The sequence below is a fragment of the Hippopotamus amphibius genome, chromosome 6 (genome assembly GCF_030028045.1).
Source record: "Hippopotamus amphibius kiboko isolate mHipAmp2 chromosome 6, mHipAmp2.hap2, whole genome shotgun sequence".
NCBI classification, from domain to species: Eukaryota; Metazoa; Chordata; class Mammalia; order Artiodactyla; family Hippopotamidae; genus Hippopotamus; species Hippopotamus amphibius.
The window spans coordinates 61,445,359-61,470,907 of record NC_080191.1 but is presented as its reverse complement, the minus strand read 5'-3'; the positions used below and the strand labels follow the sequence as shown (position 1 = coordinate 61,470,907).

Sequence of the window (25,549 nt, the reverse complement as noted above, 5' to 3'; positions counted from 1 at the left end):
TGTGGGTGACCAGCTCTTGCTGACACACAGAGAAGAGACCAGAGATGGAGAGGAAGAGTCTAGGCATCCCTAAGACCAGCTCAGTCCCTGTCCTTTCCAGTGTATTCCACAAGCCAATGAATTCTGGGATTTAAATTAGTTCAAGTTGGGTTTTCGCCACTTGCAGTCAGAACCTAATGGATTAAGAGCCTATTAATCAAAATCTTCTAATGGAAGTAAAAAATAACGTTTTTGAAGCTACCCCAGCAGCCAGTACATTTGGTCACGAAAGGCTGCCAGTACAGACACACCCAAGGAAATTAAGGCAAATACCAGCCAGGGATGGCTGCCATTCTCAGCCGAGGGCGCCCTGCAGCCCACCCAGTCTGGCAGTGGAGGCCGAGGAGCAGGAGAGGACAAACTTGGGTAAGGAGAAAACCCCAAAGGGATGTTGAGAGCTTTGGAAATAAACTGGTCCCTTAAAGCCCAAAAAAGCTAAAATTATTTCGTAAGCATACCAAGTATTGCTCTTTAATGCAAAAAAAAAAAAAAACTTCATGTTTATGTAAGTCTCCCTCTTGCTTCTTTGTTTGAAATTCAAGTTTGACTTTCCACTGAAAACCGCCAAATACTTCCCAGATTCTGAAACGAAGAAAACACAGATCTCAGTGTAACCACGAATGTTTGACCAAAAATCCAGTCGATAGGCCAGAAAAGGTTAGGATGTACTGAAGTGCAGTGTAGCTTGGGGGAGGAAGCAGTGTGGTCTACAAATCTGACTATGATTCTGAGGAAAGCTGGAAAAATTCAACAATTATCCATAAGATACCAGACAGCACAAGACTATCCAGAAATGCGGAAACATCCAGGTGGTTGGCAACGTGCGGGCAAAACACTGAAATGACTGCATTTTAAATAATTTTTCAAATGAATGTTGGAATTCTATTCGCCAAATAGTTATGACCCTTCCCTTCAAAAAAAAGCCGGGGGGGTAGGGGGGATAGTACACAGTGTTATGCAACTGTGCAAAGTAAAACTGATACCAGTAAAATTTACAGATGGTCAACTGAGTTCTCCACCTGGAAATCTGGGGTTGGGTAGACAGAGTCTGGGGATTAAAATAATGGCCTGGCTCCTCTTCTGACATTTCACGCTAGGCATGGGGTTCAATCAAAGTGTTCCCGACAGCTGGCCTGGTCCTTTAGGGATAACTGCACAAAGAATGAAACCAAACTCTAGGTCTTTGGAGTCTTTAAATGCAAAAAACACTCCCAGGAGCTGAAAGAGCTTTGCAAACAGAACCTCTGACCCCACCACGGGGATCCACACAATGCCGGCCTCGTGCAGAGAGAAACACCAAGACAAGCAGATGTCCCGGGTCCCTCGGGAGGTCAAGGGCAGCCAGGGCTCTCCGAACTTTACTTCTGCTTCCCATTCCTCAAACCCAGTCAATGTCTCCAGGTCACGGTGACTTACTGGTGACATGCCCCCAAACATGGCACATATGCCCTGTCACCTGGTGAGGGTGTATATGAGTGGAGAGAGAAGCTAGAAGACTTCAAATGGCCTGGGCAGCACTTGTGTGTGGCCAGAGCACGAGTCCGGGTTTCCTAATGACCAGAGAGGCCAGCCGGGCCCTGGGCCCAACTGCACTCTTGCTCACCTCGCCTCTGCTAAACCTGAATTCCCTGCAAGGGCCCCAGCCCCTAGGGCATTTTCCAGTATTCTGATAACAGCAAAGCATCATTTTATTCAGACAAAAAGGCCAAATGCGCATGTGTACTTGCCAACGAGCTTATAAGGGCGCTAGATGGTCACTGAACACAGTGGAGAATCACATTTTTCTCTTCATCAGCTCCAAGAAGCCAAATGGTGAAGCCATCCAAATCTCAAAATTCGAGCCACTGGCTAGTCTTTAAGCAGAGTCTGTCTGAGTCGTTTCCATCCTCTCTTGCCTGGCAGCGCTACCACACCCTCCTCCGGCTCCAGGCAAGCATCCTCCGTCTCCAGCCAGCTTCAGGCAGCCTCAGGTCACGGACAGAACTGATCCTCACACTTGGCTATGGGAAACTTCTCCCCTTGGGGGCTGCAAGCAAGCTGGTCACACCCAAGGCCACCAGGCACTCCTGCGGGCATGTGGGGACTTCCCAGTGCCACATGGGCAGCGCCTTCTCCTTTGTCCCCTTCTCCACAGGAGATGGCCCCCAACCTCCCGCCCATGGCCACTTGCACCCTCAACGCAGCCACAGTCCCCCGATGCTGGTAAACAACACTGTCATTCAAACACTCGCAGCGCCTCAAGGGTTAACAGCTCTTGATGGACCAAGTTTGCCTAGAATGTTCTAGATTCTAGGTTGTTTGTGTGTGTTTGGGGGGATACTGGGGTGAGGAGAGGAAGACAGAGTATTTGCTAATATAGTTTAATCTCTTTTTATTACCCTCCATTATCTTCTTTCTTCCTTCTCTCCCGACCTCCACCACCTTGGGAAAGATCTACAAAGCAGAAAAACACAAAAATGGACCAAAAAAAAGAAGCGGCAAAGAATTCTATCTCAAGACAAACAGCAATTGGCAAAGCTAAAATCAAATTCTCAAGCCCAAAGGATACTCTTAAAATAAATCTGCCTTTTCCCTCAAGATGTTTTCTGAGACGTTTTAAGTTAAATTTTTATTAGTCCCATTCAAGCCAAGTTTCCCAACTAATTAAGAACAGTTTAGCAGTTTGCATTGCATTCAGAAATGGCCGTGTAGACACTGTGGGTTGGGTACCCAAGAGCCACGCCCAGCTTCTTCTTTCTCCCTTGCCTTCTTCTACAGTAGAGGCTGAGGATGCTGAATATTCATGACCCTTCAGCTTCCCTTGTTGCTAGGGGTGATCATGTTGTCAACTCTAGCCAATGATACACATGAGGAAGTGACTGCTGCCACTTCCAGGAAAGCATTATCAAAGGGTCAGGATCTGCCGTCTGTGCTTTTGCCTTTTGTATCTTTCTCCATCTCCCCTGCCCTGGGATGTCAATGTGATACCTGGAGATGCAGCAGCCATCTTAGAACATCAATCAAGTGACAAGTCTGAGAAGGATGACTTGGCCTGGGGTGGCAGAATAGAAATACAAAAAGACCCTGGGTCCCTGAGAACCTCTTTGCTCCCGAGTTCATTGGTGAGTAAGATACACAATTCCCTAACCTGTTTAGCCACGGCTCACCAGATATCATGTTATCAGCAGGCCAGTCCTTTGCTACCTGATATCATCATTTCTGGATCCATAAAAACAAGTCTTTTCTCTTGATTTCCAAATGAGAACTGCTTTAATTTCTTTCTGTTTGTTGCTTTTAAGGGATCCACCCGGGGAATTTAATTGTGACAATACCAATGCTTTATTTGTCAGTATGCCATGGACTTCAGTAAGTACATCTACCCAGATCATGGTGCAGCCAGAAATCAGAGTGACCTTAACCAGCAGAACTGGCAGAATTTGATCATTAGGAGTCAAGGTTTTAAAACCCTTGGCCATTTTATTCAGGAACCAATGTAAGCAAAAGCTACTATTCCAGAGACAAAAAAAGAATTTTTCCCCATCTAAACCACCAGCTTTCCAGAATGCTTTAGGAAAATGTAATTGGAGGAATTCCATAGATATATTTATTTACCACAACAATAAGGAAACAAGGGGTCCTAAAAAGAAAATGCCTAGGTATGAGAAGGGAACACAGGACTCCTGTCCGCGGTTGATCGGTATCAGAGACCCTACGAGAAACTGGTACTTTCCAGGTTTGTGGGATCCTTTGCACATTCTTCAAATTCAATTCACAGCTGAGAAATAGTTTCTTAAAGAATTACCATTGTTTGCTGGTCCAGCTTAAACTCAGCCTACTACAAACTGCTTGACATGCCAGCCAAAAAAAACTCCCGGAAAACTCATTCCTTGTCCCAAAAATGTGAAAGTCATTGTCTAACTATGCTAAACACTTGGGCATTACTGTCGCTAAAATCACCACTCGTCTTACTCAGGAAGCTCCCTGAAAAATACCCTTAGAAAAAAGGCCAAGCAAATGCTGTGGAGAGGAAGGTACGAAACAGAGTAAATGAGGCAGACGTGACCAGAAGCCAACCCCACATGGACCCAGTGACAACCCAGACTGCTAAGGATAATCACTTTCTAAAATGCGTTTTTGTATTCAAAATTTTTTAATATTTCAGAAAATCACTTCCTGGTCACAAATGGGCAAATACTCTTTCAATGAAGATGAAAAAATGCACCACACACCCAATGAGCAAGAAGTTTTAAGTTTTGCAATGGGACCATTTGCAAAAAGGAAAAAATAGAGCAAGGAGTAAAGGAGAAGAAAGGAAACGAACATGTGTTGTGTACCCACTAAGTGCCAGCCATTTCATTTTCTTCTGCACCAGATACTTACCGAGCACCTATGATGTGTCAGATTCTGAGCTACTCACTGGGGATCCAGAGGTGGTTAAAACGCGTTCACATGGTCATAACCACTAGCTCTTCAGTCTCCAGAACGACCCAGCGAACTGTGCTTTGGTATCCTCATTTTTATTCAATTTTGTTTTTACTTAAAGCATAGTTGATTTACAATGTTGTGTTCATTTCTGCTGTACAGCAAAGTGACTCAGTTATACATATATTTACATTCTTTTTTTATATATTCCTTTCCATTATGGTTTATCATAGGATACCGAATATAGTTCCCTGCGCTATACAGTAGGACCTTGTTGTTTATCCATTCTCCACATAAAAGCGTACATCTGCTAACCCAAGCGGTATCCTCATTTTTACAAATGAGGAAACTGAGTCTTAGTTGAGTGACTCACCAAGGGCACACAGCTAGTAAGTGAAAGTGGTGAAACCCAGACCTATCTGAAACCATAGACCATGCTCTTCCTACTATATCTGGTTGCCTCTCAGCTGTAATTAAAACTACAAGGAATAAACGTAGGCCTGGAGAGAAATCAAAACCAAAGGTATAAAACTAAAAGTCATTATTGGAAACCGAATTCACGGGGACACATGAGTTCACTGCACTGAACGAGCTCTTGTAATTGTCAGGAAGACTCCATGTTGCCATATCCTCTTTCTCGGTCCTTGACTTACTCTACTTCCAACAACAGCTGAACGGTGCTCCTCTTGGAAGCACCTCTCCTGTCCTCCCTGACCCCACAGTCTCCCATCTTCCAGGACAACATACTCCCTGGTTTCTCTTCCCCATCACTGGTCTCCTTTGCCAGCTTCTCCCCTTTTGCCAGAACTCAAAACGTTCAAGTGCTTCCAAGCCCACTCTGGACCACCCTCTTCTCCATGAGCACTCCCCAGGCCTCCTCTAAGTTAGCACATCCAGTCCCAGGACTGCAAACACCATCCACGTGCTGATGGCTCCCAAGTTCATAACTCCAGCCCTGGCTTTTCCTCGGAGCACCAGCGCATCCAACTGCCTACTTAGCATCTCCGATAGAAGCCAAAGAACACTGGTGTCTAAAGGATGACCGGGATCAAGATGTTTTAAATATGAAATTTTAGTGATAAAGAGGAGAACCAGGATTCGAGTTGCATCATGGGAGACAAGAGCAGAGAGATTTTCAGGAAGAAGAGGATGTCCATCGGTGTCAAGTCAAGTCAAGGCTCAGAAGAGCCCATTTTTCTCCGCTTGTAATTAGGACACGTCCACTCCCATTCAAAGCCCCCAACCAAGCAAATATGCCACTGAAGTTTCACTCTGCAAATATCAAACTTAATTTGTTCCTTTTCTACAGCTACCCTCCAAGGCTTTTTGTGAGAATAAAACATGAAAGAAAATCATAAAGCACTCAATAAATGTGAGATACAACAGTAAGAAGAAGAGCTACAGAAGGACCAATGTCACCTATTACAACCCAATAGAAAATGCCCTGGCAGGATTCCCAGTACCTGGGCTCTCGGCCAGGGCTCCCTCCTCACACAGCAGGACGGCGCTTTGGGTTCTCATTTCCCTCATTCTTGGGAATTATATTTACAGAATGCACGTATTAGAATTTTAAAATCTTGACAGTTGAAAGGAAAGTTGGGTATTCTGATCTAATCTCCCCTCTTCAATCTGCCAATCAACTGCGTGTCTAAAATGGTCTTCAATACTTTCCATGACTAGACGGTTCTAGCCAAATTCCAATAGGTTTCCCCCACCTTCAAAGGTAAACATCTATGCGTGTGTCACTCAACTGGACGACACAGGTTTACTAAGCAAGGCACAGCCCTGGGATACAACTGAAGTAATCACAAACATATAAGAAAGGCAAATGTCTTCAGTCTCCCGAGGGAAGCACTCTATTGGCATCTGAAAGGAAGAGCAAGGGCACCCGACATTAAACATCAGCTGAGTACTACTAACAATAAACAACATCAGGGCTCAGAAGGTCCTCCTCAGGTGAGGATGATCAGAGAACAAACTACAGCATCAAGGGGGATTCAAGGGGGGCCTTTGCTAGAGGTTTCTCCCATGAGTAGAGCACTGGCCACTGCTTCCCACAGCTTGATTTCTAATAGGACATTTAATCTCTTAAGACTCCAACTCAGCCTACCCTTTATCCCTCAGAATGTTCCTGAATCGCTTCCTGCAAGAAAAACTCATTACAACTTCAGAGCATCATCAGACCTTAAGGAATTCATCCCAGAGACCCCTCATGTTCTACAAGAGAGACACACAACCTGCTCAGACAATAGCCTGTGCCTCATCTCCCAGACCTCTTTTTCCCCGGGTGTTAGAGTCAAAATGTCGTCATGACAACTGTAAAATAAGATCAGCCCAGGTATTAGGAAGGTCAAGGAGCTTAGTATTCTCTGCCCCTCTTTTCTCTTCCCTTTGACTGTGATGTGATTGGATATCTGTAAAGGTATGTATGTGGATTCTGAGAGTTACTCAACATAAGAAGATGCTTCAATCCTCCCAGTCTATCAGAAAATAATAGAAATAAATTGTTGGATAGGTTTGAAAATGGTATTAAAAACAGCAGGGTCAGGGAGGTCTTACAGCAGAAAGATAGCGGGGTGGCTTTCTATCACATAAAGAAGATCAGGGAGTCAGACACTCCTGGAGAGCAAGGCTGCCACATCACACAACCTAGAAGTTTCCACGAGAAAACAACCTAGATAAAAGAAAGGTGGCAACACATCTCAACTCTTACTAAATAGGAAAAAAAATGTATTTTGCATCAACTTCAAAGTGCACCCGGCAGGCCAATTCCTTGGACAAATCTGGAGATTTCTCTTCCTGATCCTACTATTCTATGTGCATCGGTGTAAAAACATTCAGAACCTGACACTCTGTATGGCAGGTGGAAGTTGATTAGAAAGTACAGATGATGCTGTATTGCTACACTGATCATATTTGATGCCAGTATTTATTGTTACATCAATCCCAACTTCTTTATTAAGTCTTTGTAGCCTTTGCCTTAGAGCCTAGCAGAGCTACTTGCCCATAGAAGACCTGAGTTAACTATTTAATTACTTACTTTATGAATGAAGGCTCTAGCCAGGCTGGATCTATGAACTAGGCTCATTGAATGCGCGTAGGTGTTTGGAGCTCTGGGCTGGCAGTTCAGCACACAATGCAGCACAGTGACTCATGTCTGCCCACTTCTCAACTATGGCCCAGGCTGCATGAATTCTTTCACCTACTGAAAAGGAATCGTGTTGGCATGTGGGCATACCATATGTTGTGGGTTGAATTGTGTCCTCCAGAAAGATATGTTGAGCTCTGATGCCCAGTACCTGTGAATGGGATTTAGAAACAGGGATTTTGCAGATGTAATCAAATTAAGATGAGATCATGCTTGGCGAGGGTTGGCCTTAATCCAATATGACCAGTATCCTTAAAAGACGACACATAGGGAGAATGCCATGTGACCACAGAGACAGAGATTGGAGTGAAGCATCTACAAACCAAGAAACACCAAGGATTCTGGAAATCACCAGAAGCTAAGAAAGCAAGGATTCTTCCCTAGAGCCTTCAGAAAGAGTATGACCTTGCCCTGCAGATTTCAGATGTCTAGCCTCCAGAAATATGAGAGAATAAATTTCTGTTGTTTAAAGGGCCACCCAAACTATACTCCAATAAGATTTAAAAAAATAAAAAACAAAGGGCCACCCAGCTCATGACACTTTGTTACAGCAGCCCTAGGAAACGAGCACACCACACAAGTAAAATTCTTCATTCCTGCTGCAGACGGGACTTCCAGCTCAAGCCAGCAGTCCTCAGAACTCACGTCTGACTCCACAGGTTAGGGGGAGAGGGATGCCAGGGCCTGCCCCACACCTGCCAACCCCACATATCCTGCTGGTGTCAGGCCAACATACATAAGCAGATTTAATGTATATCATATGCAATTAATACCAAAGAAAACACATCCGATCATTCGGTGAATATTTATTAAGCATTCACTACTTGCAGGTAGTGTTCCAGGCAATGGGGAGACCTCAGTGGAAAAAACTGACACCATGCCGTGGGGTCACAGAGCTTCAGTTCCCGAGGAGGAAGACAGGCAATTACCACCACACACGTGAAATACACAAGCTCTCAGGTAGTGACAGAGTTTGTGGAGAAAAATAAAGCTGGGATAAGAAGTGCTGCAGGGTAGGGATAAGATTACACTGTTAAGTGGTGAGGAGTGGTCAGATGAGGCCTCACGAGAAGATGATATGGCATAAAGAACCTGAAGACGGTGAGGGATATCCCATACATGTTTATGGAAAGTTGTTTAGACCAAGGGAACAGCAGGTGCAAAGGCACTGGGGCTGGAGGGTGCCTAGCACATGAGGGAACCAGCAAGGAGGCCCAGGGGCTGAAGCTGATGGTGAGGGAGGGCCTGGTGAGGAAGATGATCATGTGTAGCCTTGAAAACTTGCTAGGACTTCGGTTTTTATCTGAGAGGGTAGAAGGTTCTGTGACTTCATGCATTGTGAGAATCACTGTGCTGCTGTTTTGAAAATAGATGCAGGGGGAGAGGGCAGGAGCAGGAGGACCAGTGAGAAGGTTATTGCAATAATCCAGGTAAGGTGGCTTGGGCCAGGGTGAGCACAGTACTTCCCTGCCATGACAAATTACTCATCGCAATATCTCAGTACACACAAAATACTTGCAAACTAAATATAGTGATCTCAAGCAGAATGGGCAAAAATATGTACTTTTTAAAAATAGGTTTTACCAATCTCAAAGGTTATATACACAATTTCATCGATATGCCATGACTTTTTTTTGGCTGCACCATGCAGCATGCAAAATCCTAGTTCCTCAACCAGGAATTGGACCCCCCACATCCCCTGTGGTGGAAGCATGGACTCTTAACCACTGGACTGCCAGGGAAGTTCCTGATATGACATTCTTGAAATGACAAAATTACAAAGATGGCGCACAGATTAGTGGTTGCCAAGGAGGAGGGGAAGAAGAGAGGTGGGTATGGCTATAAAAGAGGAGCAGGAGGGGGTCCTTCTGATGAAATGTTCTGTATCTTTACTGCGGTGGTTGCACAATCTACACGTGTGATGAAGTTACACAGAAACACACACACACACAAGCACATGAAACCGGTGAGCACTGAAGAAAGTTGATGACTTGCACCAAGGTCAGCTCTCCGACCAGGGCAGTGCACCGCAGTCATGCAAGATGTTATCTTCGGGAGAAACTGAGTGACAGACACAGGCTCTTTGCATTATTTCTTACAATTGCAAGGGAATTTACAACTCTCTGAAAGTAAAAACTTTTAAAAACCACTAAAAAAATAATCTTTTACACCTATAATGTCATCCAAAGTCCTGACCCTCCTGCCTGGGGAAACGATCACATAAAGCTATCTTTAAACAGACCCACAACAAGCACAATACGCCCCCTGGATTCTGCGTGACAGGCTCACCTACGCTCTCCACTTTCTCGGTGGAAGCATAAATGTGACGACCACACAGCTGGGCCATCACTAGTCCGGAGAGGCTGAGCCTTCTCTGCAGAGGATTTTGTTTTATAAAACACTGCGAGGGACTTCTCTGGTGGCGCAGTGGTTAAGAATCTGCCTGCCAATGCAGGGGACATGGGTTTGAGCCCTGGTCTAGGAAGATCCCACATGCCGCAGAGCAACTAAGCCCATGTGCCGCAACTACTGAGCCTGCGCTCTAGAGCCCACGAGCCACAACTACTGAAGCCTGAGCACCTAGAGCCTGTGCTCTGCAACAAGAGAAGCCACCACACTGAGAAGCCCAAGCACCACAACGAAGAGTAGCCCCCGCTCGCCACAACGAGAGAAAGCCCGCACACAGCAACGAAGACCCAACACAGCCAAAAATAGATGAATAAATAAAATTATAAATAAATCTTAAAAAAATAACAAAAAAATTTAAAAATAAAATGAAACCCTGCAAGTAGTAAATATTTAGGCTTAGCCTCTCCAGACTAGCAATGGCTCAGCCATGTGGTCATCACACTGATGCCCAGGGAATTATACCATTATCTTGTAATAACCTCTAAGGAGTATAATCTGTAAAAACACTGAATCACTATGCTATACACTTGAAATTAATATTGTAAATCAACTATACTTCAATAAAATAAATAAATTGAAAAAAGAAAAACAACAGTTGCGAGGATGAGGTGGTGCTGCCCTCAGGAGATCATGCCGGCAGCTTTCCCCTCCATCTTTTTCCCCTCTGGTTCTTCAGATCGCAGCCGGCAGGGCCTGCCTGGCCCAGCCTGGCCGGGGTTGTTCCTCTGAGCTCCCAGGAGGCCACCCATGACTGCACAGGTCTCCCACCTTTTTGGTCCTGCCCAGCCCTGGACAGGTGGTCCAGCTGCAGGTGCCTGTCAGTGGGATTGCATCTGCAGACAAACGTGGTGTTGTCTCAAATCAGGAGCCATGGCTGCACACCTGCTCGGATTGTTTATTATGATGCTAACTGGTTCCAGCCACAGCGCTGAGACACAGGGACCCACCGACCACCCTTCTCCCAAGAGCAACACAGGCGCATCCCTGATGCATGTCTGCTGGCTTTGACCAATCATCTGCCCAAGACAAAACAGTCTTCAAACCCTGAAATGAGTCGATTTTTAAGTAACCTTCAGAATGGAGGTTTAGACTTTGTAAAAGTCTACATAAACCACATCCACCGATTTCCTCTTTAATCCGAGTTACTTACAACCCTCCCCCTGCCCCCGCGAACCCCTAAAATCACTCACAGCATTTTCCCTTGGAAACCGCACTGAATTCTGCCCACAGACTCACCCTTGACCCGAAGCCACTGCACTGACCGTTGATGCTCTGACCCTAAATATCCTGTCTACCCATCTGCCCACCTGTGGGTGCATAAGAGTCTGCCCTGGGACCCTCTCCACAATGGACTATTTCAGAACATATGAGCTCTTTCTTCAAACACGGAACAAAAAAAGATTCTTCAAATGAGACAGGACTGAAGGTAAAGACTGCAGTTAGGTCAATATTGTAACAAAGAAACCCCCAAAACCCCAAGTAAATCAGCAGAGGTAAAAGAACCCCTAAAGACAATGAACAGAACGGTCAGCTGCCCCACCCACCTGACTCCAGCGCCGTTCTCCACCCACGGGACCTCTCACCAACTCGCACCGCGGACCCTCCTCCAGCGGCCACGGTCGCTCTAGATTATGGCCAAACTCCAGGCCCCTCCCGAGCTGGCTGCTGCCACCCCTCTAGCCCGAAATTCAATCAGTCCCCCAGGGGCCACTTGCAGAAGCCACCCAGAACACTCATGTTGCCTCTGGGCCTTCAGTGCATCAAGGTCTGTTCCTCCATCTGAACTGTCCTTCCTCACCTTCCTTCACTAACTAACGCCCATCCCTTCTTCAAAAGCCAGCACCAGTACCGCTGACCTGGACCTTCCAGTCCTAACATGCACCACACACCATGCCTGTGCTGTCTACAGACAGACTGTGTTTACTGGACTTGGCATCCCTGTGCTTGCTGAATGAATGAATGGATGGATGCCTTTCAATGGAAACTCCCACAAAATTAGAGCTGGGAAGGGCCCCTCACCAGATCTCTTGTCCAATCCCCTCATTTTGCAGATGGGAAAACCGAAAGCTGAAGAGTCATGACCTGCCAAAGGTCACAGTGCAAATGAGTGGCTGGGTCAGGGCTAATGGAATGAATGAAGAGATGTGATGCCAGAAAGTAATCCCTAAAAGACAAATCCCAGCATTTAAATGACACATCTCTTCTGAGAATTGCAACACTTTAACGCTCTTATTATTACAGTCTCACCAGACAGACATCTGTAAACATCACAGATTAGCAGCTCCTGTTTCTCAGCACTCTTCCTTGTTTAACTCTCCGCTGTAAACAAACTTAAATTCTGGGAGCCTCCTGGTTAAAATCCAAGGCCAAAGGTTCAGGGTTGTGAATTTCATCATATGGATCAAATGTTCACAGAGAACCCCTGCATTCAAGGTTGAAGGGTTCATGTAACAAACTAGACACAGAGCACTGACCTCAAGGGCAAGTGTTAACAGGAGCCACTAAGTAGAGGGCACTTCCCACAATGAGGATCTTGCTTATAGCCAAACGCCAAATTGATTCTGTAACAGGGAATGGGGTTCTGAAGTTAAGCCCTACCGGAGTTAAGCACGCTTCTGTGTACGACAGAATCATCTCTCAACAGCAATGTGACCAAAGCATAGATGTGGAAGAGCAAACAGAGCAGATCAGAAAAGGGGGTGCTAGCCTAACGACGAGAACAAGGGGAATATAGGAAAAGCCCAGGCTGGCTGGGGGGGGGGGGGGGCAGGGAGTCTGCAGGAGGAACGTGGGACCTCAGTCCAGAAGACTGGGGTCCAAATCCCAGGACAACCACTTAACTAGATGGCCAACTCTGGGAAAACCAGTTAACCTCTCTGAACCCAGTCCCCTTGGGGTAAGATGAGGATGTTACCAACTTCACGAGGCTACAGTGAAAATTAAATGAAATGACATACAGGGAAATGGTAAACTGTGGCACTTCTAGCTTCCAGTTCATATTAAAAAGAAAGTAAATGCACACCTAAGAACTCCTCATGAAGATGAACATAGAATTGCACAGACTGTACTTTAAGGATTATAATTTTATCATTGCCTCCACGTACAGGAGGCCACAGGAGAAAAATCAACATTAGCAGCTCTCCAGTTATTTCACTGCACTTATTAAACCTGTCTTAGGGTTTGTATTACTCTCCCTGAATACAAAAAGAATCCGCTGAGTGTGGAGGGGAGATACTGAGAGCGACAGATTCACCAAAACTCACTTAAAACTGACTTCCAGTGCCCAGGAGGCAGGTACCACCCCTCAGGGTCCCTTGTGCTCACCCATCACTCAGCTGCTGCAGCTTTGTCCTGAACCTGCGGATAAACCAGAGGTACCCCAGCAGCTAAAGGGCCACTGACCCCAGCTTTAGGTTTAGGCTTCAAATATTTCTCACCAATGATCAGGTGAAAATTGCTAACTTGCACTCAGTGAGTGATTTTTCCTTTCCAGCTTACTACTTGAAGCAAGTTCCAATGAGCAGCAAAATTGAAGGAAAAAAAAAAGGCAAACACTAAGGGAAAACCAAATCAGGTAACTGAACTCGTGTCCTAAGTTTCTTGTCTCCATAAAGGCCCAGCCACTGGGGCTGGAAGGCGAGGGGCCAGCGAGCAGCGGCAACGCCGAGGGAAGGCCCAGGGCGCCCTCTAAGGGCCGTGGGCCGCAAGTGCTGCCGCCCGCCGGGCTAGGAGCCGAAAAGAGAAGTGGGAAAAAAATGTCTTCCACATGACGTCACCTGATACTCAGGGGCACAAAAATTCCTTATTCGAAATTTCTAAATTTTAATCATCTGACCGATACTGGAGAATTTTCCTTAATAAGATGATAATAATAACACAATTCCCCCAAATTACATTAATCTTCTTTGTAACTAAGACAAGGATAAGGTTTTAGAAGGAAAAAAGGATGTTCGCCATGTGTTTAACAAATATCTCCCTGATTCCAAATGCTCTAAAGTATGTCTACTAAAATAGTTAAATAATATCCACCTCCACCCCCAGCTACCCAGTTCTCCCCAAAGGCAGCCGAGGTTTCAATTTCGGATGTATCCTAACATAAATATTCTATGGATAAACATGTAAACACACATACATATATTCTTCTCTTTCCTTTATCTTTATACATTTAAATATTCACCTCCATATTTTCTAACTTAAATAAAAGCTTCTGATAAGAAGTTTTACTATAACTCAATAAATTCTTAAATTCTATAGGAACCAATGAAAAGAGCTCTGCTCCTTAATCGGCAAATCATGATAGGGCCTTTCCTGAAATGTTTGCATCTAGGCTCCCTTTACTCCCACCCTCACCCCTTGCACTAGCAGAATAATGGCCCCCAAAGATGTGCATGTCCTAATCCCAGAACCTGTGAATGTGTGACCTCACACAGCAAAATTGACTTTGCACTTGTGATTCAGTTAACGATCTGGAGATGGGGGAATTGCCAAATGTAATCGCAAGGGTCCTTATAAGTGAAAGAGGGAGAAGTAAGGTCGGAGTCAAAGAAGGTGATGTGTGGTTGGAAGTGAAGTGATGCCACTGCTGGAGGGGCCACAAGAAGGGTTGCGAGCACCTCTAGAAGCTCGAAAAGGCGAGAACCGGACTCTCCTTAGAGCCCCCAGAAGGAACACAACCCTTGACATTAGCCCCGTGAGACCCATTTCCGACTTCTAACCTCCAGAACTATAAGATAACAAATCTGTGTTATTTTAAGCCACTAAGTTTGTGGTGATTCATTATAACAGCAACAGGAAACTAATACACCCCTCTACTCTGCACCCCCAACAGGGCCAGTTTTTATGGGTCTTTATGTCTTAAATAGAGCGATGAATGGTCTTGGCAAGATGATGAACTGTCCGGTGGTAACTTTCCAGGGACATAAATTGTCACACTGCAGTTCTATCACAACCTCTAATTCCTACTAATGAATTGTGTGCTCAGTTGACAGATAAAACAGTTCTTTCATCTGGGGGTGGGGGGGTGCCCTCCAATGCACAAGATAAGAGGAAAGGGTGTGTTTGTTCAGCCCCTCCTCTCAAAGAGGATAAAAGTAGGAGGGAAACCCCACACAGCTGCAGAGCCACAGGAAAGCCTGTGAGGGCTTCCAGAGGTGGAAGGAATCTTTCCATTTGCTTGGTCTAGTGGGGACTGACTCACTGGGCTGAGGCCAGTGAGTCAGCAGGTGAACCGCAGCACTGAGACTCAAACCCAGGTGCCCTGATGTTGAACCTACATCCTCTCCATACAGCAGTGGTGATCAAACTTCCTGTTCTCAGGTTCCTTTCTACTCTTAAATTAATGAAGCCCTCACAGAGGTTATGCTTATGTGGGTTTTAACTATCCATATCTACTGACCAGAAATTAAATCTAGGAAGAGGTTAAACTACCTACTTATTAATTCATTTTAACATAGCAATAGTAAACCATTACAAGCTCACATAACAAACTGTATTTTATGAAAAATAATTTTTCCAAACAAAAAGACATAATGAGAAGAATGGCATTTTTTGGCATTTTGGCAAATCTCTTTCACAGAAAACAGAGGGATCTCCTACCCAATTATGCCTTCAACCTATTTCAGTATGTTGTTTTGGCTGAAGTACCTGAAGAAAATCTGGCCTCATACAGATATTGGAAAAGTATTTTAATAGCCTTACAGATAATTTTGGAAAATCTTTGATACTACACCAAAACTCATCAAGTAGCAGTTTCTTAAAGGTTAGTTGCAATGTACAATCTGAAACCATATACAGGATTTTTCACATTTTGTTATATTAAAAATCCACTGGGTTATTTTGCACTTTGATGGACCTTTTGCTCAGGCAAGATTTTGTAACACTGAGCATCCGTCACCTTGGATTTACCAGTTCCCTTGCTTATGCAGAGCATCTAAATGTTGACACATTTTATAATACACTATTTAAAAGTCACATTCATTCATATCACCACCCATCTTCTTAGAAAAGTTTCTAAATACTGAGAAGATTTCCAGCCTAGGATGTTGAAGTTGACTTGGCAAAATTCTAATTTTCACTTGACAGCTCAAATTTTCTCACTGGCAAGACATACTGGCAGTGAGAAGTGGCAGACTGCCTTTGTTCATTTCTTGAGATGTCTGCCAAATACTCAAGTCAAAGTGACTGGTTTGTCTGCAGCCATTCTTTCTGGTAAAGGTGGCATTCCACAAAAAAAAAAAAAAAACAGCTAGTTCAGCTCACAACTCAAACTATCACACAACTGCTTTTCTGCAGGATGAGTGATGAACTTGGGCAGTCAGCAGAAGTGTTTTACGTGCCTCTCCCATTTCTTCACACGGAATATTAAAAAGACACATATACAAGTGTAGAGATTTGGTTAAATTAATAATTTTTACTGTTGCACCAAGGACATTCTTCATTGAAACTGGCATGTCCTTTCTTAACTTCAAAAGCCTGAAAAGCGCAATGACTACCAGCTCATGATTGCACCAAAGCTGATTCACAATAGAGCACCTGCAGTTGCAGTTTTCTCAATAAGCTTTTGTACCCTCCCTACAGACATCAACAGTGTGAAAAAGGCAAACTGTATCTTAGTATTACTTTGAAAATCATTTTGACTTTGCGGATTCCCTGAAAGAGTCTTCAAGCTTTCAAGAAAAAAACTTTTAAATCACCCATAACCATCCTAAGATAATCACTATAAATGTATGAGTCACGTGTTTTTAGAAAAACATATCTTATCAGACTGGCAAGCACAACCATAATTTTAATGATTCGTAGTATTTTATTACAAGGATGGGGGGAGGAGGTATCACTTGCTTATTTTGTTTTACATTTTAATTGACCACCAAGTTGAAGGGTTTATTTAGATCTTCCACAGGCCCTGCAAATCACCTCTGTTTTAAGGAAAGTTCCTCTCAGCTGTGGTGGGTCTGCCACTAGGAATGTGGCTCTGGGTGATTTCATGACAGGGATTCTGGTCCCCAAGGTTTGCGGGATAAGAGAGGACCTGCCTCAAGTAGCTTGCTTAGCCCATGCATTAATTCAGCGACAGAGGAAGCAGTGTGTCCATAGCCCTGCTGTAAGTACCAGAGTACAAGTCTCGAGCAGTGACTGTAGCTATTACAGCAAGAGAGACAGGAAGCCTTCCAGAGAAGCAGATGAAATAAATTACATGCCCCCTGATTTCTTCCCCAGCATGGGGAGCTCTCTGCAGGTGACGTCTGTTCCTTCCCGTCTATCATTTAAATGCAGTAGATATGCATTTCGAAATGTGCTTGTCCTCCTTTGTCTGCTTCTAGTCTGGTCATCATTTTACTGCAAATCCCACGTCAACACAGTAGAGAGAAGTGCCAGCACGCGTTCCAGCGCCAACATTCCACAGCTCAGTGATTTACAGAGCAGGAGGCAAGAGAAGGAGAGCGCGGAACACAGCAGGATTCCGGCAGCAATCACAAGCCGCCCTGACTCCCGACCCACTCAAATGTAACCCATCGGGCAGGTGGCAGTGGAATCTAACGGGTACAAGGCTGTAAAACGCCAGTGTGGCACTGGTTCTAGTTTCAGTCTGTTTTCTGATACAAAAACCCTTTCAAATTCAGAGAATTTTAATTTAGGGGGGAAAAAAAAGCCATGGGTTTTAGGTGGGGAAATTGAAAGACTTTAAGGTAGTTTTACTCTTGATAAGTACTATAAAAATACTCACTGAATGCTTTCCTAGAAGTAGCTAACAGAGAGGAAAACAACCTACAACTGGAACTTCCTTTTATGAAAAAGTGGCATTTAGCATCCCAGCGCTTGCCATAATCCTGAAACAAGCGTTATGCACGATGCACCCACCAAAAAGACTCACAAGGCAACGTGACCCCCGACTTTCCCCCTTTCCCTTGTAGTAAGGGGGCAATGGAGACACTAAACAGCATCATAAAGCAAGTAGCCCTCCTTAGCATCGCATCTGAACTTTTATAACCCAGCTGGGAGTGAGCAGTATCAACAGAAATGTCGAGTTCTTGGATTCCCACAAACCGATGACATAAATAAAAGCCACGCGGTGTCAAGTGTGAAAATGCCTGCACAGGAGGTGGAAACAAAGGCCACCAACGGCTTAGGGATGAAAAATGTGTCTCTCTCTGCTGGAAACGTACAAGGAATCTGAAAACAGCGCGCTGGCATTTTCTGAAAAGCGTTGCTCACATTTCAGCCCCCAAAGAACTCTTCCACCGCGTCTCCAGCCTCAGCCTTCGGGGAAGGGTGAGCTTCTCCCAAATTGACTCTCCCTCTCTCCTCTCCCTCCTCTCAAGACAAAGGTCCCCTTCCCAGCTGCAAAGTTCTCACCGAGATGCACCATTAGAGCGCGGCTTCTTCTTGGGCACCGCGGTACCCGACCGCTCCGCGGCGGCTCACAGCTTTCCCGGTGCGCTTCTAGAACAGTCCCGCCTCTCCGCTTCCCTCTGGTCTCCGTCCTTTACCAGACATCCCTGCCTCGGGCAGGTGAACTGGAGGAAAGACGGACGCCCACGGGGAAATCCTGGGCAAAGGAAAGCGTCACCCCCTCCCCCACCGCAGCGCGGAGAGGTCGCTTTTCTTTTCCTTTTTTATTTTCCCCTTCTTCTTTTCTTTGCCTGAATGTTCGAGGGATGTTAGACTGCTGAGTCTCCCGACTCCGGGGGTTCGACGGCAAAGTTGTAACCGAGGGCGCCGAGGTCCCCTGCCGCCGACCGTGTCCCCGCGCCCGCCTCCCGCGCGCGAGGTACCGAATGCCCGGACCCGCGTCCCCAGCCGCCCCTCCGCGCCCCGACCCGCGAGCGATGAGGACGCACAGGTTAGTGACAGGACATGCAGCCAGTACAGAGCAGGGCGGCGGTCCCCCGAGAGGTGAGCGGGTGAGCGGCGCACGGAAGGTGGACGGAGAAGCGGCGAGGAGGCGCGGAGAGCCCGGCAGCGGAGCCCGGGACTGCGCGTACCTGGAGCCCCCGCCGAGGAGACGACTGGCAGCAGCGCGGCCAGGAGCAGCAGCGCCGCCCAGGGCAGCGGGCGCGGCGCGCGCCGGGACGCCCGGACCTCGGGCGCCATCGGGAGCCCGGGGTGCGCGGCGGGCTGCGCCGGGCAGCTGGTGCGTGGGCGCCGGGCGGGAGTCTGGGAGCGCAGAGGAGCCGCCGTCGGGTCCCCGCCGTCGGTGTGCGTCTGAGCGCGCTGCGCGGTGTCCGCGCGCCCTGGCCCCGCGCCGATCGCTCCCGGCCCGCGCACCGGCCGCCGCGCTCGGCACTGAGGCCGCCGGCCGCCTGCCGCGCCTTTTAGCCGCGCGCGGGCGCCCCCTGCCGGCGTTCGGGCGGCGGGGGGTGGCGGGGTGGCGGCCCGGGGCGGGCGGGGCGCGGGGCCGCGGCTCAGGGTGCCCAAGCGCCAGGGAAAACCGCTGGGCCGGTCTGAAAACGCAGTGACTGTGCGCGGGTGTGCTCCCACTGCCTAACCTCTCTGGTTTTCTGGCTCAGGAAATGGCCCATCACGTCCAATCCTTGGCCAAGCCCAAGCATGCCCTCTGACACCTTAAATAAATACCTCTGGCTTCGACGTTGCGGACCCCAGCCAGGCCCCTTCACCTCTACCTGCGTGTTGCGGCCGTTCCTGCCGCTCACCCCGGCCTTCGCCACACCCCGCGCCCGGGAGAGGGGGTTTTAATGTCCTTAGACACTGCTGCTCCAGGCTGTGGTATCTGCGGAGCGCGTGAACGGGGTTCAAAGGGAGCGTTCTGGAAGCGCGCGAACTCAGGCCGAGCACGTGCCTCGCCTCGCTTCCTCCCATCTCTATGATGTTGACACTGCTTAGGGCTCCTGATCCCTCCCGATCCCCACCTGTCTGGTCAGCTCCGCGCCTTGGAAGCCTCGCCGCCCGTCACAGTGGCCTGGGAGCGCCCCTGGAGGCGACCGGGACGCCTGCGCCCGGGCAGGTCCGCGCTCTGGGCGCAGGTTGCCGCTGTCGCCCAGCAGCGTCCTCGCAGACTTGATCTGGCTGCAGCGCTCAACCTAAGGTGGAATCAGGCCTCCATCGTGACAGCCCACAACTTGACCAGATTTGTGTACTTCTGCAGAGAGGAAAAGATGGCGAGACGAATTCTCAACTGATGAAAAAGAGACACTGCATTTCTTTTCTGAAAGAAAACGCCACATCCATGCTTTAAGCCTTGGCAGGCGTCTCTTGCCCAGTGAGCACCCAGGAAAGGCAGAATTCTATGGCCTTCTTTTTGGGAAAACTTTCCCCTGGGTTCCTTCTTCATTCATCCTGCAAGTTCTATGCGCTCCCAGAACTCTTCTTGTAGTTTGCAACCGCTTTAATGCTGAATTACTCCCCAGTTTTGCAGTGTTTCCCCACCACTGTTTAGTAGAGCTATGGCTTTGGTCTGCACAGCAACCTCCCCTCCCTGCTCTTATTTTGGGAGTAGTAGCCCCCTCCTCTACTCCAGCCAAGCAGCTCCGGTGGGCCCTGTCCCCTCCCAACCACCCTCTTTCCCACCCCAGTTGATCCTAAGATCACCAGTGGCCCAAGCCAGGTCAGTCAGAGCCAGGACTTTTCTAGCTGCAGCTGGTGAAAAATTTTTTCCCTCGGGTCATTCATGGATGCTGGAGGATGGTAGCTGAGGTAGGCTGAAATATGCCCCACCCCTCAAAGATGTCCACTGTCTTAATCCCTGGAACCCTGAATATTACCTTATGTGGTAGGGTGTGAAAATGTGATTAAGTGAAGCATCTGGAGATGGAGAAGTTATCCTGGATTACCTGGTGGGCCCTAAATACCATCACATGCATCCTTATAAGAAGGAGAAGGAGATTTGAGATACACAGAGGAGGAGACAAGGTGTGCACAGAGGCAGAGATGGGAGTGATGCAGCCACAAGCCAAGGCACGCAAGCAGCTGTGAGAAGCTGTGAGAGGCAAGGACCAGATTCTCCCCTAGAGCCTCTTCAGGGAGCACAGCCCCGCTAGCATCTTGATTTCAGTCCAGTGGAACCAATTTCAGGCTTTTGGACTCTAGAATTGTGAGAGAATAAATTCTGATTGTTTTAAGCCCACAAACTGGTAATTGTTACAGCAGCCGCAAGAAACTGATACAGTAGCCAAGAGGGGCCTGTGTGTCTGGCTCCAGCCTTGAGGGGTACCATCCAGAGGGACTGAAGCCAAAATATGGAGAACAACCAATCAGGGAGAAGGAATCATGCAGGTGGGCAAGTCCTGGGCTCCGGCCCCAGCTCTGCACGTCCTGAAGATTGCTTCTGGGAGACAAAAGTTTTCTTTGGCTAAACCGGAGTGGGATTTCTATCCCACAACCTATGAGTTCTAACCAGTACCTTCCCCCTGTCCTTAGGAGGATGAGAATCAAGATTTGCCTTACATCCTGTCTACCACCCCAAAAGGCCATCACAGTACCAAGCACACAGTAACTTCCAGGAAATACTGATAGATCAGGTGGTATTCATTTGTTCACTCAACCGATATCTATTGTGTATCTACTTCATGCCTGACACTGCTCTAGGCACTGGGGATCTAAAACACTCAAATCAGCAGTGATTAAAAGTTAGAGGAGATAAATTTTAAAAGATGAGTGTCATCGTAGTAAGGACATTGCAGACTACAGTAAGGACTTAGGCTTTTACGCCGGGGGTGAGAGTGGGGGTCCGCATTGGAGGATTCTGATCAGAAGAGTGACTTGACAAGATTTACGTGGAAGCAGAAAGACCAGTAAGCAGGCTCTTATAGTCCAGGTGAGAGAAGACAGTGCTTGGACTGGAAGGATAGCCATGGAGGAGATGAGAACTAATGAGACTCTGGGTACAGCGTGAAGGTACAGATAGGATGGATTTTCTGACTACCTGGATGAGAGGGAACAGAGAAAGAGAATTGGCGATACAAGAAATCACACTGTTCTTACTCTGGTCATTAACTCTCCATTAGGACTTTTGAAATTTCAGGATTTCACATGTCAGTTTAGTTTTAAGAAAATGACCAGGTGACATAATCAGCAGAAGCTCATGGGGAAGGCTCATCAAAGGGTAGTTTCCTTCCTTCCTCTTGAAATACATGTGTGTTCACCTACTTCCCGAGCATGTTCATTATGAGAGCCACTTTCCTCTTTGGACATCTCAGAGTAAAGTACAATGCAAAATCACCTCCAGCTTTAGAGTTTTGATGACTAGATCACAACAATTGGCCATGGGCTGTTCAATAGTAAATGAAATACCTAACCTTTAAGAGTCTGGATTCTGACTTGATTACAAACTTAAGAGTGTGTTTGATCTTAAAAGTCCTAAGAGAAATTTCAGAGATTTTAAAAAGATTTTAAAAATCTTTAAAAAGACCTCAAAACCCCTGACCTAAGAGCCATGGTCATCTGCCCTGAATGTGATCCTCCCAAAAATATAAGCTCTCTGAAGCGTCCTTCCTTCTGGCCATTTCTTCATCCGCTCTATTGTTGCAATTGTCCTGATAGACTTTATTAATTTTTTCACATAATTTCTTAAGCTCCTGGTTGATGCTTCTATTTTGTTTGTCAAAATAAAATAGAGCAATGTCATCTCTGGGCTAGGCAGATCATCAGCTGTTTAATTGTGAGCCTTTACTAGCCTGCCTCCAAGTTATTTCTGTGGCTATTCCTAGCTTTACAAACCAGTCTGTGTGCACGCACGCTATCTCTGGTTCTAGTTAATTGTTAAATAACGTACATTCGGAGAGGTCAGCACTCTGCATACACGTTGTCATGGATTCCTATGCAGCAGAGTAGATTAAAATGCTCTTCTCCTGTTTCGTGTGGAGAAATAGAAACCAAGTCCTGATGGCCTTCCAGCACCAACTGCAGTAGTGTTGACGGTGCACGTCTCATACTGTCCTCTGACGTCAAATCTTGTTCAGGCTTCAGTTTGGCTCGTGGCTCTTTAATTCCCTTTTAAGCACTGCATTTGAATGTGTCCCTGAGCTGTGACAGCAGCAGGACATTGTACAATACCCATTACACAATAGTGATGTGCACACAACTTTTAAAAAACTCTAACTAGAAGTAGATTGAAAGAGAGGGCGTACCCACAGTGCTTGGAGTGATGGGGGGAGGGGAGAGCATTAATTCGGGCACAACAGACCTGGAGGAAAATATCAGTCCTCAGAGGGGAAAGGGAAAAGAAAAAAAGCAAATCAAGATAAGCAAGTAGATTCCACCTTGACACGGAAGAAAAAAGATAGAGGTTGCTTCTAACCAGCAATAAAATAACGCTTCATCAAATTTCCTTAAGTAGTAACCATTTCATTCCATGTGCCACAGTAACCTCAGAGCCATCACTCTGATTTTACAGAGAGAAAACCAAGGCTCCAAGAGGCTGTGTGCCTTGTCCACCCACACTAGTGACCCGTGAGGGTGAGAGTCCAACACGTCTAACCCCAAGTGCATGTCTTTGCCGCAGCACCGTGGCATCTCTGAAAGCTCCCTCTCTATCAGATTTTCAATAAAAGCATCAGGACCAAGGCAGAGAGTGCAAATAAAAATGTTTTGCCTGCCCCATATCCACTATAGATTTATCAGAGACACCTCCTTATCATCCAAATGGTGAGAGATCCTTCTGAGCCAACAATTACCAAGACCTGAATATTACATCATTCATCATCTCAGAGTTTGGAAGGTGCTCCTTAAACAAACTGCTATAAATCCATCACTGCCTGAAATGTGCTTCCTCTGCACAGATGTTCTAACTTGTTCCCCCTGCAAGGCAGTGCCAAGGCAAGTTCTCTTTTGTACAAATATCCTGGGAATTAGTGAAACATAAAGGATTACGATGTCAGATACCCAGCCTAGCATAGAAACTGTTCAGGATTCTAATTGAGAATGTTTCTCTTGCCATGATGTACAAGCCCACAGACCTGTATCCCAGGGTCTTCAGTCCCACATATTATAAGTGGAAGCAACTAGACATTTCAATTCTATCATCTACCCCTTGTCAACGGGCTTAGGGCTTGGACTGTATTGAGAGGAATCATTCATTAATCTATTTTGTGTCAAGTGATGTGTTTGGATCTGGGGATACAAATGTGGCTGGGAGTCAGGCAGCCCTGCCTCACAGAGCTCACACTCCAGGTCAGAGAGAAGTGAGTTACAACCAGAGGGCGGTGACCTTAGGCCTTGCAGCTTACAGGGCTGGTTCGCAGTACGGTCCCTTTTTAGCCTTGCCTTGTTTTCTTTTTTCCCCAAGAAGGTTTTTAACCCTATGCGTGCTTTCCATAGAGGGACATCAGGTGAATCCACTCTAGTCCTGTGGAATTAAGAGAGCCCCGTTGTGGGGGAGGCGTTAATAAATTGGGGTGGAACAAGAGCTCAGGAAGGACGGTCTTCAGGTTGCAGTCGGCCATTTCAGAAGCTGGCCCGGGCACTGTGCTAAGAGAACACACATCTGGCCGCCTTCCACCTGCCTTTGCCTGACCCCACCTCATGTCCATGACATAACGGTTAGCCAGAGATATGACAGGCTTGGTTTTTTTTTTTTGTTTTCATTTGTTTGTTTGTTTTCCAGAAGGATTGTGTTCCAATTATTCCAACTATTAGTGGCTTAAAGCAATACTCGTAAACTATTCTTCATAGTGTCTGTGGGTCAGGAATTTGGAAGCAGCTTGGTGGGGCTGCTGGAGGTCTCTCAGCAGTCACAGTCAGAATGTCAGCTGAGGCTGCCCTCATCTGAAGGTTGGACAGGGCTGGAGGACTCACTTCCGAGGGGCCTCACTTGCCTGGCTGGCAAATCCGTGCTGGCTGTTGGATGGGGGCCTCAGCTCCTCTCCATCCCGGCCTCCCACAGAGCTGAGCGTCTGCAGGTGGTGTTCCCTGGAGCAGGCAATGCAGAAATCAAAGGCAGAAGTAGCAACCCTTTTTACCACCAGCCTTGAAAGTCACCCACAGTCACTGCCAATATATTCTGTTGGTGGCACAGACCAACCATGACTTAACATGGGAGGGGACTACACAAAGGCGTTGAATACCAGGAGGTGCAGATCACGGAGGGCTGACCTGGAGGCCAGCTATCACAAGTCGAGGCTGTAGCAGTGTCCCTGTTTTCATGCAGATCCCCAGATTCACTGACCAATGATTTGTTTCTCTTTGAATCTTTCCTCCAAGCTCATTCACCTTTGTTCCAGCTCAGCCCATGTTGCTGGGGAGGACACACCACCTGCACAGGCCCCAGGAGGCCTGCTCTACAGGGTCACCAGACATGACGTTCTACCCTCCACTGTCTTCCCCTCTTATTTATGCCTTTGTCTCTGGTGCCCTTTGCCAGTGTATCTCACTATCCCGTGTCCTTGGGCATGTCTTTAGATTATAATCTTCTGGTTTGCTTTCATGACACGTATCCTTCTTGCATGCTCATAAGTATGACGTAGATCGCAGCTCGTAAATTCTATGAGTGGCCCTTCCAGGCTGGATTCCATTTGCAGCATCACTGTATGTAGCAGGGCCTGTATAGCATCCCATGGATGGAAACCACGCAGGGTTTTTCCCCCTTCAGTGCTTCACTAG

General features: G+C 46.8%; 1 protein-coding gene across 1 annotated transcript in view; it reads right to left on the bottom strand.

Moving 5' to 3' along the window:
* FNDC1 (fibronectin type III domain containing 1) overlaps positions 1-19,177 on the bottom strand; it is a 104,056-nt gene extending 84,879 nt beyond the window's left edge. The window contains exon 1 of the mRNA XM_057740273.1: positions 18,979-19,177. Within this exon, the coding sequence (XP_057596256.1) occupies positions 18,979-19,087 (109 nt within the window). The 5' untranslated portion in view covers positions 19,088-19,177. The remainder of the gene's footprint in view (positions 1-18,978) is intronic.
* Between the last annotated feature and the right edge of the window lie 6,372 nt (positions 19,178-25,549).